This window comes from Hevea brasiliensis, chromosome 15, assembly GCF_030052815.1.
Source record: "Hevea brasiliensis isolate MT/VB/25A 57/8 chromosome 15, ASM3005281v1, whole genome shotgun sequence".
Lineage (NCBI taxonomy): Eukaryota > Viridiplantae > Streptophyta > Magnoliopsida > Malpighiales > Euphorbiaceae > Hevea > Hevea brasiliensis.
In genome coordinates, this window is record NC_079507.1 from 56048850 (window position 1) to 56068810 (window position 19961).

General features: G+C 30.5%; 1 protein-coding gene across 1 annotated transcript; it reads left to right on the forward strand.

The window, feature by feature from the left end:
- Positions 1-5900: 5900 nt before the first annotated feature.
- On the forward strand, positions 5901-16567 carry LOC110665070 (extra-large guanine nucleotide-binding protein 1). The gene is made up of 8 exons (XM_021825059.2): positions 5901-7791; positions 7881-8018; positions 8100-8204; positions 8330-8503; positions 8933-9107; positions 13922-14163; positions 14668-14825; positions 15427-16567. The coding sequence occupies exons 1-8, from the start codon at positions 6550-6552 to the stop codon at positions 16022-16024; spliced, it is 2832 nt and encodes a 943-aa protein (XP_021680751.2). The 5' UTR covers positions 5901-6549; the 3' UTR covers positions 16025-16567.
- The last annotated feature ends 3394 nt before the right edge of the window (positions 16568-19961 follow it).

Sequence of the window (19961 nt, forward strand, 5' to 3'; positions counted from 1 at the left end):
TGCATTTGATGGAAAGTTCTTGGCAAAGGATACATATTTGGAGGTCCACAAGAAATGGGAATTTTTACTTTCTTTAGCAAAGGAAGATTGAAGATTTCATTCCTTGGCGATCTCTAATTATGTGAAACAAAAGAAAAATCAGCACATGCTTGCTTTCGATGTTCAGAAATCAGAGTATCATAGAGTTTTAAGTTACCCATGACTGAAGCAAACCAGAAAATGAAATTACAGGCAGCTAACACAGATGTATGAACCCAAAATAACATATATTTTCGAGTAAGATTTTTCTTGAACCTTATAATAAATCAGATCTAGATAAAAATTTTCTTTCAAATAAACCATAATTATTGTCTAATATCATCATATGGGTGTAGGAATTGGTACCACAAAAGCATGATTATCATTGCTCTATTATATATGGAATTCATTACAGTTCATATTTTCTGTTTCCTCATAAGGTAATTCCCATTTTTCTTTAATTTGGAAATGTTGTTTTAGCCCCAGGCATATTGAACTGCTGGTGGCGGTGGTGGTGGTAGGCTTGGAATGGGGAAGCATATATAGTGGGCTGGTGACCAAAGGTCGGGCTTAAATTGTCAAATATATGTGGGCTTCAAGTGCAAACTCCAGCAAGTCAATATATGCGAGCCCATTTCCTTCACTTTCCGGGGTTACTATTACCTTACCTATCTGTCTTCTGCAATATCATTATGTTTTTCTCCATTCAGCCTAGCCATACACACACACACACACACACACACACCAACAAGTGGATGGATCAGCAAATGGGTATAATTGAAATCTCATAATTGTATTAAAAAACTTCATACATTGAAGGCACTTTCTTTAGTGGCATGGAAGGATTTGTGGGTTATAATCCTGCAAGGACTAAAAGGTGCATATACTGAGCCCCTCGAGGGTGAGTTCATGCTATGGCAAGTCAACTCTTTTATATGCTCCAAGTCTTGCAATTGATTGCATGTTGAATAATCAGGTCATCATAGCATAAGCATTATAAATTGGAGAAAAAAAATCCTTTTGAGTCTTGAAATATTAAATTTTAATCTATTGAACTTTAAACTATAAATTCGTAATTTATTTAGCACTTAAATTTATTAACATCATAACAATTAAATATAAATTCATGAAAAGTATAATCACACACTATGAAGTAAATAGCAAAACAATGATTTTTTTAAACTAAAATTATACTATAATTTTTCTATAATTAAAATTAAATAATTATGTAAAAAATATTTATCTATAATAATAAAAAATTAATCATATTATTATAAAAAAATAAAAAAAGTACAAAAAAGTGACTCGTAGTTTCATGCTTTGACACTTAATGGTCTATTTGGATGAGGGAGAGGGAGGGGTAAATAAAGGTAAGAAGGGGTAAACAATTATTTTACTCCTGTTTTGGTGGGAAGAAGTGAGTTAATGGAGGGTAAGGGTAAATAAGAGTAAGCTTTACCCTCTCTTATCCCTCAAATTTCAATTTTTTTTACACCCCAAATTGGGGTATAAGGAGAGAGAGAGAGAATAATTATGAATATTTCTATTTCTACATCCCTTAAATTTATCCCTCATTCACCTTCTCCCAAATATAAAGAATATACATTACTTCTCCTTATTTTTCTATTAATTCACTTCTTCCAAATATTATATATTTTTTTTATTGTAACTCTCTTTACCTTTCCCTTTCTTTACAATTTTTTAACCTTCCATCTTAATCTTCCCCCACCTCATCCAAACATACCCCAAGGGACTGTGTTTTATTTTTTGTCAATATAACACCTTACGTTTATCACCGTTAGCATTTTTAGGTCAAATAACTTAGCATTGTTCAGTTTATGCTGACTTGGCATTAATACTTAATAAAATATATTTTTAATTTGATAGGTCCCACATATAATAAAAATAAAAAAATTTAAATTAATAATCTAAAAAATTTAAATTAATAATCTAAAAAATTTATACAACTCTTAATAACTAAAATCCAATTTCCTACTAAATTGAAAATCTTGCAACCGCACCATCAAGGTTTATGGAAGAGGAATATATCTCATAAGCGTTGAAAGCAACACCAATTGACCCAAAGTGGAGGGAATTTCGGGTTTTGGAAATCAAGTCCTATACTTCCAAAACTGAATGCTAATCCAAGAAACACTCTTGTTTGGCATGCAATCCCGTCCATTTCAGGCAAGGGTTAGTTTCCCTTAGCCACTCACTGCTTCTTATACCCAAAGAGGATCTGAGTTCAAGTAGAGCAGCTCGTTCAATTAGGGAACTCAATGTCTCAATTTGCTAAAATTTCAACAATAATAACAAAAACTTTCTTTCTTGTTTGTTTCTTGAGAATGAAATAGCAACAATAATCTTGAGAAACAAACAACAAAAGCCACAGTAAAAAGATCTCATTTCTGCCATCTTTGAATGCGCAGTGAACGCAAAAAAAAAAAAAAAAAAAAGCGTCACCTTTAATCCTTTTTCAATGACGAAAAACAAGAAACCCATCATATGGAGAATGGGGAGGTCGGAATCATATGGGTCTATCATGAGGAGCTGGATGAAAGTTGAACAATGAATATGGGTTTGATATAAGAAAACGATTTGAGATGTCAAAATTTGTTCCTGGATTTGAATCGTAATAGCACTAGGGCAGGAGTTGGGTTTGAATCTTGATTTTAATAAAGGGAAGAGGATGATTAAAATAAGTTACAGACCAATGGTGGTAAGCTTGAGTTTAGATTCAATGGATGAGAGGAGGAGCAGATTTGAGATGAGAAATCTCTCTTAGGAATTTTATTTTTTATATATTTTTTAAAAAATAATTTTAATTTTAAATTATAGTTTTTAAATTTTTTTTATTTATAGGACTCATTATATTAAAAGAATATTATTTCATATTGCCATATTAGCAAATTAACGGAGTTATAGTCAATTGAATTTAAAGCAAATTAACCCATAGGTATTTAAGGTATTTTTTTATACTTTTCCTTAAAAACAAAATAACAGCAATTAAAAATTTTAAAATTACAATAAGTTTTGAAATATATTTTATAATAATTTAATTTTTAATTATGAAAGATAATAATTTTTTTTAAAAAAATTGATTAAAAAATTATTTTTTAATTATTGAAAAGTGAACACAATTTTTCTATTTTTCCTTATTTTTCAATAAAAAGTAAAAAATTTTAAAAATTAAAAAAATAATATTTAAAAATAAATAGATTCTAAATTTATTTCCTTTTCTTCTCCCTCAATTTCTCTTAGTCCAAACAAAAGATTAGACTTACAACCCTTAATACCCGCAACTCCTTCATTTTCCAATTAATTAGTCGGCAAGGAAAAAATGGTTCAAGAAGAAGAAGAAAAGCAAAGCATGGAAAACGACTCCAGCATTTACTGGACAGGATGCGAAGATTCAATCTGTGTCTCATGTTTATACTCAGACAAGTTTTGAAGTTGTAAATTCTAGTTTCATTATGCTTCCATGTTCTTTAGATCAGGAAATAATCCTGATGTTGTATTCTTATTTCTTTATTTTAGTAAAAGAATTTAGAGAGTGACAATTTAAATTTAATTCTGCCAAATAAATAGTATGTTTTTAACTACTAAATCTAACTAAATTATAAAAATTCTTAATTATACTGTTGTATTGAAGAATGAAAAGTTGGAATTAATAACTAAACTGTTGTTTGTTATGATTCTTGGGTCGACAAATGATTCTTGTATAATCTACAGCAAGATGAGATGTGAGGTCAATGGCCTGAGTAAGACCACTCTGACGCTCAAGTTAGTAAATACTTAAAAGAAGAAAGTAAGTACTGAAAATATGAGGAAAATAGATTGTGTATCTTAGTAATTGTCATGATTCTTATTTATAAGAAAAGAGAACAATACCTTTCCACCATACTCGATATTTTGCCAACTCAAATCTAGCTATTTTATTCAAAAAATTATAGAAAAATAATATATTATTAGGTGACATTCACGGCGATGATATAACTCATCCTAACAACTTGTGTCCAATTTCTAAAATAATTTATTTTTATCCGAACTTCTTATATTTTATATGAACACCTTGTTTAATTACACAAATCTAAATTTGACCCGATCCAAAAAGATCCGAACTCTCCGAAGACTTGCTTGAACTCATAGGGTGTACTATATCTCAAATTAAAATCAATGAATTTTAATTTAATGATATTAAAATTGTGTTGAAAGCTATATGATGATCGGGTGAAAAATAGATTAAGACCAGCAATTAACAAGTAGTAGTTGAATAAGCAAAACGATTTGGAAAAGTTATAAATTGTCTGATGAGCAAACCGGCAGTGGGGCAAACGGCAATTTTTTAGGTCAAGCCATACAAATATGACAAGTTGGATACAATTTTCTCATGAGGAAGTTGGACTTTAATTAGGATTTAAATTTAATTTAATTTAATTTTATATTTTTAAAATTTATTTTAATGCCATTATTTTATTATTTTTTAATATTTTTTTACTTTCACTTTTGCCACTAATTTACTTGGACTTTTTTTTTTTACTAAATTTTCTTGGACGATGTAAAGTCCCCCAAAGTCTTACTTAAATGCGACAAAAATAGTTATTGTTTCCATGTTTAGGGATAATTTCTGTAAAGTAAAATAAAAATTAACATAATTAATAATTAAATCAAATGATAATAAAATATAATAAAAATAATTTATAAATATATTTATTATTCAAATAATTAAAAAAATATTAAATAAAATTTATAATAAAATTTTAAAAATTAAATAAAAATAATATAATAAAATATTTAATTAAATTAATTTATAAATATAAGATTTATAAACATTAAAATAAAAAATTAAATCCTTTTATAAATTCATTATAAATAAATAATATAATAAAATATTTAATTAAATTAACTTATAAATATAAAATTTATAAATAAAAAAAAAATTAAGTCCCTCAATTTATTTTTTTTTAATTTATAAATTTAAAAGTTATTATAAACAAATAGATCAATAAATTTTTAAAATTTATATATTAATTTAGTTAATTTAAAAATTAAAATAAATATTTTTAAATTTTTTTATAAAATTTTAATTAATTTAATTTAATCTGATGATTAAAGACATATAATAATAGGTGCGAAATTCAGTCTATAGTCAATCAATCTCCTTTTCAAAATTTAATTGATCAACCAAAAATAGCTTACACCATTGAATTAGTGCATATAAAAAATTAATAACCCAGACGAGACCACTAGCCATGGCCGCTTTGATGTGGTCAACACGGCAGAAAAATCATTTTAAATCTACCAATAATAACAAATTTTACTTAATGTAATTAAAAAAAGAAAAAAAGAAAAAGTCATACATCTCTTTTAGTGTCAAAGTCAAACATTCATAGTGAACAAAGCAACCTTTTATTTTACATTTTATCATAATTAATTTATCTAATAATTAAAAAAATAAAATTTTATTTTTTTATATAATACTAACTTAAAATGATTAAATAATAACAAATAAAAATATTAAATAATATAACAATAATTAAATTTATTAAATTAGTTAAAATTGATTATATAATTTATTTTTCATTATTTAATATTTATAATTTATAATTTTTTTTTTGATTTTTGATTATTATAAACAATTCATATTTTCGTCTTCGATTTTGACTTTAAAAATAAGATTCTTTTAGAATGAGGCTTCTGAGTTTGAATATTTGATATAAATAATATTTTATGAAAAATTATATAATTCTCTATTAGAAAAATAAATTAAAATAAAATAAGATTTTGCAAATTTGCCTAATTCACCATTTCAGTTTGGAAAAAAAGACAAAATAACTAAAAAAGAAAAAAGAGGAAACCGCCAAAACGTCTGTCCTTATGACAATCCATAGAACTTAGAAGCGGAAATTCTCTCCAATTTTTCTTTTTTTTTAATTTTTCTTTCTCATCAAATCGTTCATCAATTCCTGGCAATTTCCTTCAACGCGTTGACGTAGAAAAACTCCACAAAGAAAATTAATTTCTTGAAAATGTCTTCTCCGCCTTCTTCTCTCATCTCTCTTGCGTTGTCCGCTGAGAAAACAAGACCCAAACTCTCTCTTATCTCCATCTCCATTGTTTCTAAGTATTCACTTGTAAGATGTAACTCCCATTTCTCATTTCTTCATTTTCCTGTAAGTTTCCTCTTTCATCACAACTGTGGCTATCTCTTTCAGCAAGCAGAGTTATACTTAATCTGCATTTTTTTTACTTAATTTTTATTCTTTGTTGCGGAAAAGTGTATTTGGGGGAGCTTGCTGAAAATTAACTGCAGCTTCTTATGCCTTTGTTTTTGGATTAATTTTGCTTCTTGGGTTTGTGAAAAAAATTGTTCTTGCTTTGTGGGTTTTCAGTTAAGTGGTTGTGCTTTATGGGTTTTTCATATTAGTGGGTAAGCTTCAGTTGGGTAATTGAAATAGTGGGTTATGCTTTCATGGGGTTGAAATAGTTGGGATTGTAAGTTTATTGTTGAGTCCGAATTGGAATTATAAGATGGCCAAGCTATTAAGCAAAATTTTGCCTGCTGCTCGATCAACTCCTAAAGAGGAAGAAAATGATGATTATAATGAATATTCGTGCTCATTTGCTGTGGTGTACTCTGGCCCTCCAATCACTCATGAAATTCCCCGAGCAGTGCCAGTTGATGTTAGCCAAATCCCAATCGCAGCCAAACTTGCCTCAACCTCACTGTTGAATGACGTGTCGTTGCCAGTTATCCAACCTATTAGACAGTCTAAATCATCAGGTAAGAAAACGTCCAAGGAGCCAAAATTAGGCACAAATGGGGTCTCGAATAGCCTTGATGTGCCAAGGGAATCATCCGATGGGATAGATAAATCGAGTACATTCGGTTGTGCAGATGGCAATGAGTATGGACCCAAATTACCTAATGTTCCAAGTTCTGGCAGATTGGAATTTGCAAATGGTGACAACTGTGGAACAAAGTTATCTGATAGAAAAGGAAGCTCTGATAAAAAGGGATTTTGTAATGGCCGTGACAGTTCTGGTGAATTATCTGGAAGATTGCAAGTTCTGGAATTTTGTGATGATTGTAATGATGGTGGGAGCGGAGATTTTCAAAATTATATGAATCCCACAAACTGTGAATCAATAGGATCTGATTTAACTTCCCATTCTGTGTCATCTGATATTTTTTCTGGAAAAGAGGAGGATTGTGTTGAATCAACTCCATGCCATGTCAAAAGGCCATCAACTGTAACTTTCCGTGACCCTGAATCAAGCAGTGTAGTTCTGGAGGAGTCTGATGTATCTGAGGTTGAAAGTAACATCCCTGCAAGGCAAACGGCTGTAAGGCCTGGAAAGAAAGGGACATGCTATCGATGCTTGAAAGGAAATAGGTTTACTGAGAAGGAGATTTGCATTGTGTGTGGTGCAAAGTATTGTTGTAAGTGCGTGTTGAGAGCAATGGGATCAATGCCAGAAGGAAGAAAATGTGTATCTTGCATTGGTCAAAAAATCGATGAGTCAAAACGAAAGACTTTGGGGAAATGTTCTCGCATGCTGAAGCAACTGTTGCCTGAGTTGGAAGTTGAACAAGTAATGAGTTCTGAAAGATCCTGTGAAGCAAATCAACTACCACCGGAGCTTGTTTACGTAAATCGTCAGCGTCTTTCCCCACAGGAGCTATTCCTATTGCTGACCTGCCGGTACCCACCAAAAAAGTTAAAACCAGGATTCTATTGGTATGATAAAGTCTCTGGTTTTTGGGGAAAGGTGAATACTGCACTCTGCTCTCCCTCTAATTTTGATAAGCAATTAACTCATTTTTGTGACAACATTGGATTTATTCTTTTGGTGAACAGGAAGGAAAGAAGCCTTGCCAAATAATTAGTCCCCAGTTGAGCATTGGGGGTCACATGCATCAAGACGCAAGTAAAGGAAACACAAATATTTTGATAAATAATCGTGAGATCACCAAAACAGAGTTATTAATGCTGCAGGTTGTTTGCTGGACTTTTTTTTTTTTAAAGTTTTTTTTTTTTGACATGTACGATTGATAACATTTTGTTAAATATTCACAGATGATAGGAGTGAAATGTGAAGGAACAACTCACTTTTGGGTTAGTGCAGATGGATCCTATCAGGAAGAGGGAATGAATAATGTAAAAGGGAAAATATGGGACACGGTATGTTGGCATGTGAATTGAGAACTCCATAAGTTAAATCCAATACCATTCTAATATCATAATCATTTCACCTTCTTTGACTTTTTTTATTTAACTTTTAACAATATTCATGAAATCCTTTGCAGAAAAAAGCAAAGTTAATTTGCACTGCGTTGTCTTTGCCAACTCCCCCTGGTTCTGCCAGTCCTAGTGGAGAAGAAGGGAATAGTGTTGCCCCAAAAAGCTTTGACCAGAAAATACTTTATAAACTTCTTCTTGTTGGCTATGGAAAATCTGGCACTAGTACCATATTCAAACAGGTAAGAATCAGGCAAGGGTTCCTTCATTCTATTAATATTCATAAATGGTGAATCTAATATTGTCAGCTTGTGGGGGAGTAGCTTCTTTCCAGCCATTGTCATCTCATCTCAAAATGATAGTAACATCCTACTTGAAACTTTGAGCAGCTTTATGTTCTTATGAGAAATTCTGATGGGAAATTAGACAAAAACTTTAGAAGCTGACTGCTAAATGTGCATATCCGTGTGTGTTAAAAATAACTAGGAAGTAATTTGAGCTTAACAAAAACTTTACTATGTGGTGATGTTATCATGTTGTTGAAAAAGAATGTGGCTTATACATGTGCAGCTGATAATTTCTTTTCTTTTGTTAGAAGCTGCCTTGATTTTTGGGTGCATTACAAGAAATCAATGTATTGAAATAATTATGTACATATATATTTTTTACAGGCAAAAATTGTCTACAATATTCCATTTTCTGAAGATGAGCGTCAAAATATTAAGCTCATGATCCAAAGTAATTTATATGGTTATCTGGGTATATTGCTTGAGGAGCGTGAACGATTTGAAGAAGAAAGTTTAATTATGAAGAAGCGACATATCATTGACCAATGTAGTTCTTCAGGTAACATGCAAACTTATTTTCTGACTTTTTTTAATTTTTTTTTAATTTTAAATTTTACAATCATGTTTAGGATATGTAATGGTGCAGTAAGTACTTTTGGTAACCATTATCATTGAATTATGCAGTGTCTATAAACCATCATGATCAATTCTCTGCATGAATTTTGTAAGTTATCATAATCAGCCTCCATAAAGACAAAGACCGTTAATCCTCATTTATATACTGACTGCCTCAATTGTCAAGTTGTTTTGTAATTGCTACTTTGACCTCATACTAATGCCATCCATCTTAGAGTAAATCATTTAATATCCCTTCCCTGTGTTGGTGATGATTTAATATCCTCTTGTAGTACTGTTAGAAGTATAGGTTTTCGAGTGGAATGAAATTGATTATTTCTTTTTGGTCTGTTAAATAAGAAGGCAATCAGAATAGCTCCTAAGTGGATTATATTGCGGCTCATGTTTTTGGAAATTTTTTTGTTGTGACAAAAATAAGAAATTAGAAATATATGATAATGGTGAACCAATAGTTCCAAAACATTCTAACAACTTGGTTCTATTTAAAAGTTGAGGACCAATTATTAATGTGGATAGTATAGATAAAGCTCTCTATATTATGGATGTCTTTGTTATCGGCTACGGTTGAGGAATTAGAGAATTAAGTGTATAAATTATTTGCACAAAAGTATTGGTTATTAGGTTTGTTGGTTGATTAGGGCTCACTTTGGTTGATGTTGAATGAGTGTTTAACGATTAGGAAACTAGGAACTACCTTGTAGGTGTGCTGATGGAAGTTTATTGCAGTAATGTAGTTAGGTTCTTAGGTCTGTTTTGGAAATCTAGTTGTTGTGGAAAATTTTGGGAACAGACGTGTAGAGATGGGGTGAGATTGGGAAGTGAATAAAGTAAGGAAAGTGATCTTTTTTTTTGCTTTTTATAGTGTTGTGAACCATACAAGAGTACCATTGTGAATCCAGTTTCTAGGATTTTGCTCCTGTTTTGTAGGAGGGAGGACTGCAAGAGTGATTGAATGTAGGCTTAGAAACACTACTAAGGTGTCAAAGTACCAATTTGGCTTTATGCCGAGTATATCTACAACAATGCTTATCTTTTTCTATAAGAAGATTAATAAAAATTTACTGGTAGATAAAGAAAAATCTCTAAATGATATTTATTGATCTAGAAAAAGCATATGTGAAAGTATTGAGGGAAGTTCTTTGGTAGATGCTGGAAGAAAAGAGTCTATCTCAAATATGTAAATATCATTAAAGACATGTATGAGGGGGCAGTCACAAGTGTAAGAACAATGGAAGAGGATACAAATAAGTTCTCCACAACAGTGGGTACATCAGGTATTGACTTTGAGACTTTGATTTCATAAATGTTTAGTTATGTTTGATGTCCTATGGTACATGTTATTTTGCAGATGATTAGTGAAGGAGTCAATCAAAAGTTGGAATTGTGGAAAAAGATTCATGAGAATAAGAGTTTTAGGCTAAGCAAAAATAAGATGGCTTATATGCATTGCACGTAGGAGTGAAAATTTGGGTTGGTGGGTCATGTTCGACATGACAGAACATGAACACGATCACGTACATGACACAATTAATAAATCGCGTCAAAATTTTAAATACAAATACAACCCTTTTATATATGGTTATATGACAGAATGCAATTAATATTAAATGGTGTTGGGTTAATTTGACACGGCACAACAAATTTAATACGATTTCATATGAATCAACCCATTTAAGATGATTTGACATGACTCGACCCATTTAACACGACTCTACACAGCTCGTTTGACATGTTTTGACACAATTGAATACTTTTAATCTTTATAAAATAATACATTACATGAAATTTACACATTTTTAATCATGCATAAATTTAAAAATATATAAAAGTATAGAATCTAACATGAAATGAGCTATTAATATTTTATCATTTAGTTAATCAATATTTTAACAAAAAAATTTAAAAAATAATTATAAAACAATATAATTTTAATTTATTATATAAATTCACAAATTAAATTAATTTTAGTAAAGAAAATACAAACCGATTATTATAAAATAAAATAAACAAGCTATTTACAAATTTATCATTTTCTAATAGTGTCATTTACGGGTTAGTAGGTTAAAACAGGTTGGGGGAGTTTCACTTCAACACGTGAAATGAATAATAAAATATGTCATAAACGTGTCAAATTGAGTTTGCGAATTAACCCATTATACAACACGATTATTAGCGTGTCGTAAATGGGTCAACACGACAAAAATAAGTTCAACATAAACCCTCTATTTTTCATGTCATGTACGCAGCTTGTGTGTAAAATTGACTCTTAATTGTGAGTTTCGCTCTGATAAAAGAAATGGAGGTGAGGTTTGATTGGATAGAGTTTTTGTGCTAAAATGTAATCAATTCAAATATGTAGGTTCTATTATCCATGAGAATAGAATAATAGATGAATATGTAACTCATAGAATCAAAGTAGGATGCATAGTTATTAAAGGCTCAAGGTGCCTAAGGCGCCAAGGGGTCCTAGAGCCTAGACGCAAGGCACAGGCACCCGCTAAGCAAGGTGAGACGCAAAAGTTAAAAATAAATAAATAAATAAATATTCCATAAAATCAAATAAATGTGAATATTACATCAAACTTCAAATAACATGCAATTAAAAAATAATAATAACAAATAAGCATTCAAGTAATAATAATTTTACAATGCAAATAAAATAAAAATAAACTATTAAAAGTTTAAAATATTATATTAAAATTTGAATAATCTTTTAATGTCTCTAAACTAAAGTCAAGCAATCATAAATACCTTCATCTTCTCGATACTCATTTTCAAAATCAATATTTTCTCATCTTCTTTATCTTTAAGAACTAAAGGAACATCAGTTTCAAGTTAGTAGATGATACTTTTCCTTTTTCCTTTGACATATATCTTGAAATAGATGTAGATGTAATATTTCTTTTAAAAAAGGATAATAATATGGTGGTAGTATTGAAAATGGAAATATGGGAGGTTTGCGATCTTGGGTGTGCTGGTTTGATGAGATTTTGATGATTAGTTATCACCGGCGATACTAATTTCAAAAATTTCCTTATGTGTCAATATAGAATTCTTATAGATTGACAAATATGAAGTTTAAGTGGTAGTGTTTTTTGCCATTGGAAGTGCTCGTTAAAGGGGAAAATAAAGAAAGCATGCTTTTCTAGAGGTTTGTGTCTGGAACAAAGGCGCACTTCTAGGCGCATAAGGCGTTAGGATTGGAGTCTGGCGAGCCTTGAGTCTGAAGTGTGCCTGAGGGTCGCCTTTAATAACTTTGGTAGGATGGATGAAATGGAAGGGTGTGATAAGTGTGATATGTGACCGTAGGATCTCTATAAAGTGAAAAGTAAGTTTCATAGAACTATGATCAAACCAGCTATGCAATATGTGAGTAAACGTTGGGCATATAAGGTAAACATACCCATAAAATAAGTGTAGCAAATATGTCGATGTTTAGATGGATGTCTGCTAACACAATAATGGATATGATGATTGCATTTGCAAGAGAGAGTGCATGCAGCACACATTGTGGATAAATTGAAAAATGGTCGATTAAAATGGTTTGGTTATGTTTAAGTAGAGTATCGAATGCTCCAATACGAAAGAAGTGTGATAAGTTGGTGAATGAAGTAGTAAGATGGGAAAGAGGAAGACCTAAAATGACGTGAAGGAAAATAGTATCGAAAGATTTACAGTTTTTGGGTATTGACGTGGAATTTGTTTTCAAAAAGATTGAATGGCAAAAAATTATCTATATGATCGATCCCAACTAATTTGGAATTAAAGTTTAGTTGTTACTATTGTTGTTGTTTGCAAGAGGAAGGATCAAGGTTCAAAAGTATTCATTTTGGCGATGAAAGAAGGGCTGGTTTGGTCTGAGAAAGAAATAAGAATAGTGTTGAAAAGTGAGAACCATGGCATTGTGCATTAAAGAAGTGAGAAAAGAAGAAGAGATCTCATAGGTGTAGTTATTATTTGAGGTCTACGAACATAATTGGAATAATCTGGTATTTCTGGGTAATTTTCTCCTCTTAATTATCTTACTTTGTTTTTGAATACTTAATAAGAATATTCGTAATAGTAATACTGCGAAAAGATTTGCATACCCAATAAACTTAAAGACTGATTGTGTTTATTTTGGGAAAATTGGATTTCTTTTTTTTTTTTTCTTCTTCTAAAGAAAAAGAGCTATCCATTTTGCAGTTTATATCCTAGTGGAAAAATAAAGTAACACGTGTTTAGCCACTAAAACTTAGAATCTTCACACCTTTTCATGGTTTTTATTCAAGATTAAAAGCAAGTTTTCCATTTTCTTTTTTAAAAAATTGGAATATGACTGCAAGTAGACTGTCAAATCCTATTTAAAATTGGAAAGATGAATCTAATAAAGTATTTTTGTTTTAAACTTATAAATACATTTAGATCTATTTTTTATTTTCTTAGAAATTTTCTTGGAAAATAGCAATTTTCTGGAAATTAAATAGCTATTTTAATTCTAATTTGCTTGTGATTCAATCTATAAAATTAGTAGGTAAGCCTTATGCACGTGTAATAAAAAGAATGTAGTTTCCAAAATTAACAGGTTGTTTGAAATAGCCATTAATTTTTTCCCTTCATCATTGCATCTGTTATTTTCTAGAATTCTATTGTTTGACCTTCACAGTCTGCACAATTGTTAAGAGACTTACTTTGGCTGAACAATTTGACATAATTAATTTGTTTTATGGTAGGTCTGAAATTATTTAGTTCTAGCAGATACTGCAGGTCAGGTTGGGGATAAAACAATCTATTCTATTGGCCCCAGATTGAAAGCTTTCTCGGATTGGCTTCTAAAGATAATGGTATCTGGTAATTTGGAAGCCATATTCCCAGCTGCCACCCGTGAATATGCACAATATGTTGAGGATTTGTGGAATGATGCAGCCATCCAAGCCACATATAGCCGCAGGAATGAATTTGAATCACTACCTAGATCTGCCACTTATTTCCTAGAACGGGTAGGATGAAGCTACATATCCTTAGTTATTACCGATTGGTTAAATTCCTAGAATAAGCTTTGTTGCTGATCAATGTCAAATTACATCTTTTTTCCGTGTACCATATATAACAACTTCTTGTTTGTGCTTCATAAATAATGCATAGTTCTTGTACCATGGTGGATTTCTTATTGGTTATGTGCTTGCTTCTTTTCGTGCAAACAATAATAAAGTGGATGGAAAGCTAAAATAGAAATAGTTGGTTCTATTCTTACTTTCTTCTTGAAAAAAAAAAAAGAAAAAGAAAATTTCTTAGGATATGCATATGTGAGTCATTGCTCTAAATTTGATCTCATTGATTGCTGAAGGGTAGGTATTCCCAATCAACAATGTTTTAGTTGTTTTGAGTTGAGACCATATATTTGAAAGGAGGTGGATACATTGAAATATGAATGTGGAAAGAGCATTTTATGATTTTTGAACTGTTGCTATTTATTCAATACCAGATGTTTTCTTCCTACTCAGGCTGTTGAGATTTCAAAGAAAGACTATGAGCCTTCCGATATGGACATCTTGTATGCTGAGGGAATTACATCATCTAAAGGGCTTTCTTCCATGGAGTTTTCATTTTCTAAGCAAGATGAAGACATCTATGAACATGACGAGCATGATCCTTTGCAGAGGTTAGTTCTGTTTTGTTCATTGCTAATTTCTTGTTAGAGCATAGACTGCCTTGCACTGCCTAAACTAGTGAACAGGCCTATAAAATGTCCAAATATCTTCATTACCAATGCTGAACAAAACTCATCTGGAAGACCTAGGTTATAGGTGGTATGATAACAGTGACTGATAGCTTGTTATTCTGAGCAGCTTAAATCAGTAGCAGGTGAACAGTTGGTTTGTCTGGAGAGTACAATACGGATTACTGATTTATTTAGGGAAAACTCTTTGCAGATGTACTTTGCTTGCAGGGAATGTTATGCCGGGATATTTGTTAGCCATTACTTTTCTATGCAGCTTTTATGAGACATGATTGCTCTTTTGGTATTACTGTTGTATTTTGCTTTTTGTATATTTCAAGGGGTTTCACTGGTAGCCAGACAGAGACATGCATTGGATAGCACTTTTATACAATAGTTATTATTTTGTATCTCTCTCTCTCCTTTTTTTTTTTCCTTGCATAGGAGGAACCTATTCATCCTTATATGCTCACTATCAGCTCCTATACTGCTCTTTTATTTGCTTATCATTGTAATTTTTGTTCCAATACACATACATTTGCAGGTACCAACTCATCAGAGTGCACCCAAAAATCCTTGGAGGAAACTGCAAGTGGTTGGAAATGTTTGAAGATGTTGACATGGTCTTATTTTGTGTTTCGTTGATCGACTATGATGAGTTTGTTGAAGACAGTAATGGGGTTTCCATTAATAAGATGATAGCAAGCAAGAATCTATTTGAAAGCATTGTTACTCATCCGACGTTTGAAGACAAGAAATTTCTTCTCATGCTGAACAAATTTGATTTGCTGGAAGAAAAGATTGAACAGGTTCCACTCACCCGCTGCGAATGGTTTCATGACTTCAATCCAGTGATTGGTCATAATCCCAACGCCTGCAGCACCAGCAGATCCAGAAACACCAACCCATCATTGGCTCAACGCGCATTCCAATATATCGCAGTTAAGTTTAAGAGATTGTTCCGTTCTCTGACTGATGAGAAGCTGTTTGTTTCACCAGTTACAGCATTGGAACCTGATAATGTTAACGATGCTCTTAGATATGCAAAGGAGATTCTGAACTGGGAACAAGAGGATCCCATTGAAGTATCTTCTGCAAGCCTTGAGGCAACTTCTGCAAGCATTGAGGCAAGCTCATCCTGACGATTCACTGTATTATATTTTCACCTAAACTGCACCAATGGTCACTAAAATTAGTTATTGAATTTTATTATGGTCACAAAATGAATTTTTTTGTAATTAGGCCACTAAAATTTTATTTTATTTTATTTTTAATTAAATCTAGTTGAACAAATTTCGATCATTTGGTGAATAAAAGTGGCTTTATTATAATAATAAAAAAAAGTCCATATTAGGATTTTATTCAACGATTGATAGAAATTTATTTAATTAAATTTAATAAAAATAAAATTAAAATTTAGTGGCTTAATTATAATAAATTTGATTTTTGTGATCGTAATAAAATTCAGTGACTAATTTAGTGATAATCAGTGTAAGTGATTTACCTGAATCAAAGAGATCAGAGTTTCTTGTCAACGGAAAGGGTCTTGAATCAAAGTTAGAGAGTCGGTTCAAGCCCTTCCCTTGCGAAATCAACTGGTTCAAACCAGCAATTTCAAATCGAAATTGGCTTAATTAAAAATTTTTTTTTTGTTTGTTTAAATTTATATTGAGTTTATTTTTGAATCTTTTATTTTTTTTTAATAAATAATGTCTAAAAATTTATTATAATATGATAATATATAGAGTTATACCAGAATTGTCCAGAAACAATTTTGAACCGAAATCAAACCGCACTGTATGTCTGACCGAACAAGCTGTTCCAGTTGGGAATTAATTGGACCAGAACCGAGTGTAGACGGGGCAGCCACCACTCAATCAGTTTGAAAAACAAAAAAAAAAAAAAGGATTTATAAATTGTCTTAGTTCATCTGATGTATATTAATCACTTGATAAACATATTCCCACTTCTCCAATCCCACTTAAAAAAATTGCAATCACTTGCCATTCGTCTTCTCCTTTATTTTATATCCTTTAAATAAAAAATTTTAACTCTTTAATTAGAAATTAAAATAATAAAAATGATAAAATAGCGTTTCTAATTGAACTCCAGCCACTCGTAAAAAGTTGATTTCAGGTTAAAAGCTGAAACTGTGAAGGAAAAATGACCCCAAAAAAAAAATCCACTGTTAAGGGCTTCAAAGCAGGGAAACCCATCTCCATTCTGACATATCTCCATTCTTCAGGAATGCAATTGCAATTTAATTTTGTGGGTTAATTACAATTGCCACTTGGGTACAAACTCAGGAATGCAATTGCAAACTCATCTTGAGCAAAACCCATTAACCATCTCAACATCCCCCCCATATCTAAACAACAAAATATATTACAAGCATAAGAAACATTTGCATTAATTTTGCATGTACAAAACAAGGTACCAATTATTTTACATAATTTATTTTGATCTAGATCACTACCAAGGTGCAAACCTGTCCATAAGCATGCACACTGTGGCCTCAGACATAGTACTTTCCCTGTGAACCACTTTACTTTCTTTCTCAGCTTCCCTTTCTTCTTCTTCTTCCATTACCACTCCTCCTTTGGCTTTTGACAACAACAGCAATGGCTTCTTTGGTCTGACCTTCTCTTTAAGCTTCGTTAGCTTAGTCACCCACGTCTCCACTACAGCAGACATTTTTGCTCAGATGAACCTAAACCCAATTCCCTTTTTTATGTGCTTTTGCTTTTGGCATTCAATATGAGAATGAGCAGGAAGCTAGTTAGCTGATTTTATAGAGGAATTGTAGAAATTTCAGCCCACTTGATGAAGTTGATTTTGAAGGGGGACCAAAGAAAACTACCTGTGGCTGCCCATAGATACTGTTAAAAAGAAGGCATATAATTATTTTTGGATATTCCATGGGATGACACTGGCTATGAAAATCTTCTTGGGTGGGATATTGGGGTGTGGTTCATCACAACCAATATTCTGTACATTCGATTGATCAGAACTCCAAATTCTTAATCCAATGGTGTTAATATAAGTATTTTTCTTTCACATGGTAAGAGTTCCATTTTCCACATGCTTAAAAGGAAGTTATAAAATATTTTCCATACACATAAAAATAATATTTTTTTATAAAAATATAAATCTTTTTATAATATAAAAAATTAATCTCAATAATATATAGAATTGAGTATTTGATTTAAATTAAATCGAATTGAATCATTAAAATTAAATTAATTGAATTATTATATTTCAGAAACTGAATTGATCCAAAATGAATGAAAAATCGAATTATTTTATTTCAATTCAGTTTAGTTTGAACAGATCAATTTTTGAATTTGGATGAATTTTTTTAATTTAAATTTATTTTTAAGTTATTTAATTTGATTTTAACTTTAGTTTAAACCTAATAACTATTAATTAATGAAATTAAATAACCTTTATATATATATATATATATATATATATATATATATATATATATATATATATATATATGATTACATGTAATTCAAAAATTCTCTATAAATATAAATTAATTTAAAATTTAATAAAATAATTTAATTTAATTTAATTTGATCGATTTTTTTAAATTAAATTAAATTAAAATAATTAAAATTTTTAAAATATAAAATTAAATCGAATCAAATTATTTTAAAAATTAAATTAAAATTTTAAATTAAATTAATTTAAATCAATTTAAACCAAACGATACTCACCTTTAGTAATATATATGCACTCGAAAATACTTAATAATCTCTCATTGAGCATTGAATTGTCTTATGTGGAAGTTTCCAAAGCTTGAGATGACCAAATACCATTACTTTCCCATTGGATTTCAATTTGGGCTGATCTGCCAGGTCATGGTTTTTATCTAAATTTTGTTAGCCTATAAGAAAAGTATTAATATAAAAATATATTATATATAGCTTTTAATAAATATATATTGTTTTATTCTTATTTCTTTTTTTTTTAATTTTAATTACATATTAATATATATAATTTCATTAAAATTATATAATATATTTAAAATATATATATATATATATATATATATATATATATATATATATAATTATTCAATTCAGTATAATTAAAGAATTAAAATTAAATTAAAACGTTAAATTTAAATTTAATTTGATATGATTGATTTTTATAATAATAATTTTTTCTTTCGATTTAAATGTAATTTAATATAATTTTTTAATTCGATTCAAAATCTCATAACCATGGTAGAGGTTCTGACCCTTCTCACGTAACTCGGCTAACTCAGTGGTCCACATGTGAAGAAAACCATAGATACATGGCTAAAAATGAGTCTTTCCTTGAATATTTGTTCAATAAGTACAGAAAACGAAAGAAAACAAAGCAGGCTTGAGATATTTGAAGGTGATGAGTGGCTTATATTTTGACACGATTTGAATGCTGTATTTTAGTTTTGGTGGATTTGTGTAATTTTCATTTCTATTTAAACCTGAAAATATCTCATCTATATACCTCTTTAAATAGATATGAAAATTGGACGAATGATGTGACTTGATAAAATTCAATTACTTTTTAATCTGTGATAATGAAAATTTCTTAATTTAATGATTAAAGTTTTTAATATGTGAGAATTGAATGGTATTAGAGTTTTTCTTTTTATTATTTGATTTCAAAAAAAAAATTATAAATGACTTTAATATTATTTGATTTCAGCAAAAAAAATTTTTTATTAGCCAAGGATTAGCCAACGATTTAACCAGGGCTGCTCCCTCTGCCTCTGATGGAGCCAATTTGCTGGACACGGGAACACTAGGGCTCCTGCTGCTTGACCAAATCGTCCGAACCGTTTCAGGTTGCTGGGCAAGCTCACTAGTCCAGATATCCGCAAGTCCAGACACGTTCCACCTAAATATCTTCTTATTTTTAACAAGAAACGACAAGAAAAGCAAAAGGACCTTGAAAGTTTCTGTTAAGATATTTGAAGCTTTGGGTGGTTGATATTTTGGAGATGTGAAGAGGTTTCCTGGCTTTATATAGGAAGGCTTGATTTGAAAGGTGGTTTTGGGGTTAACAAAGGCGCACAAATAT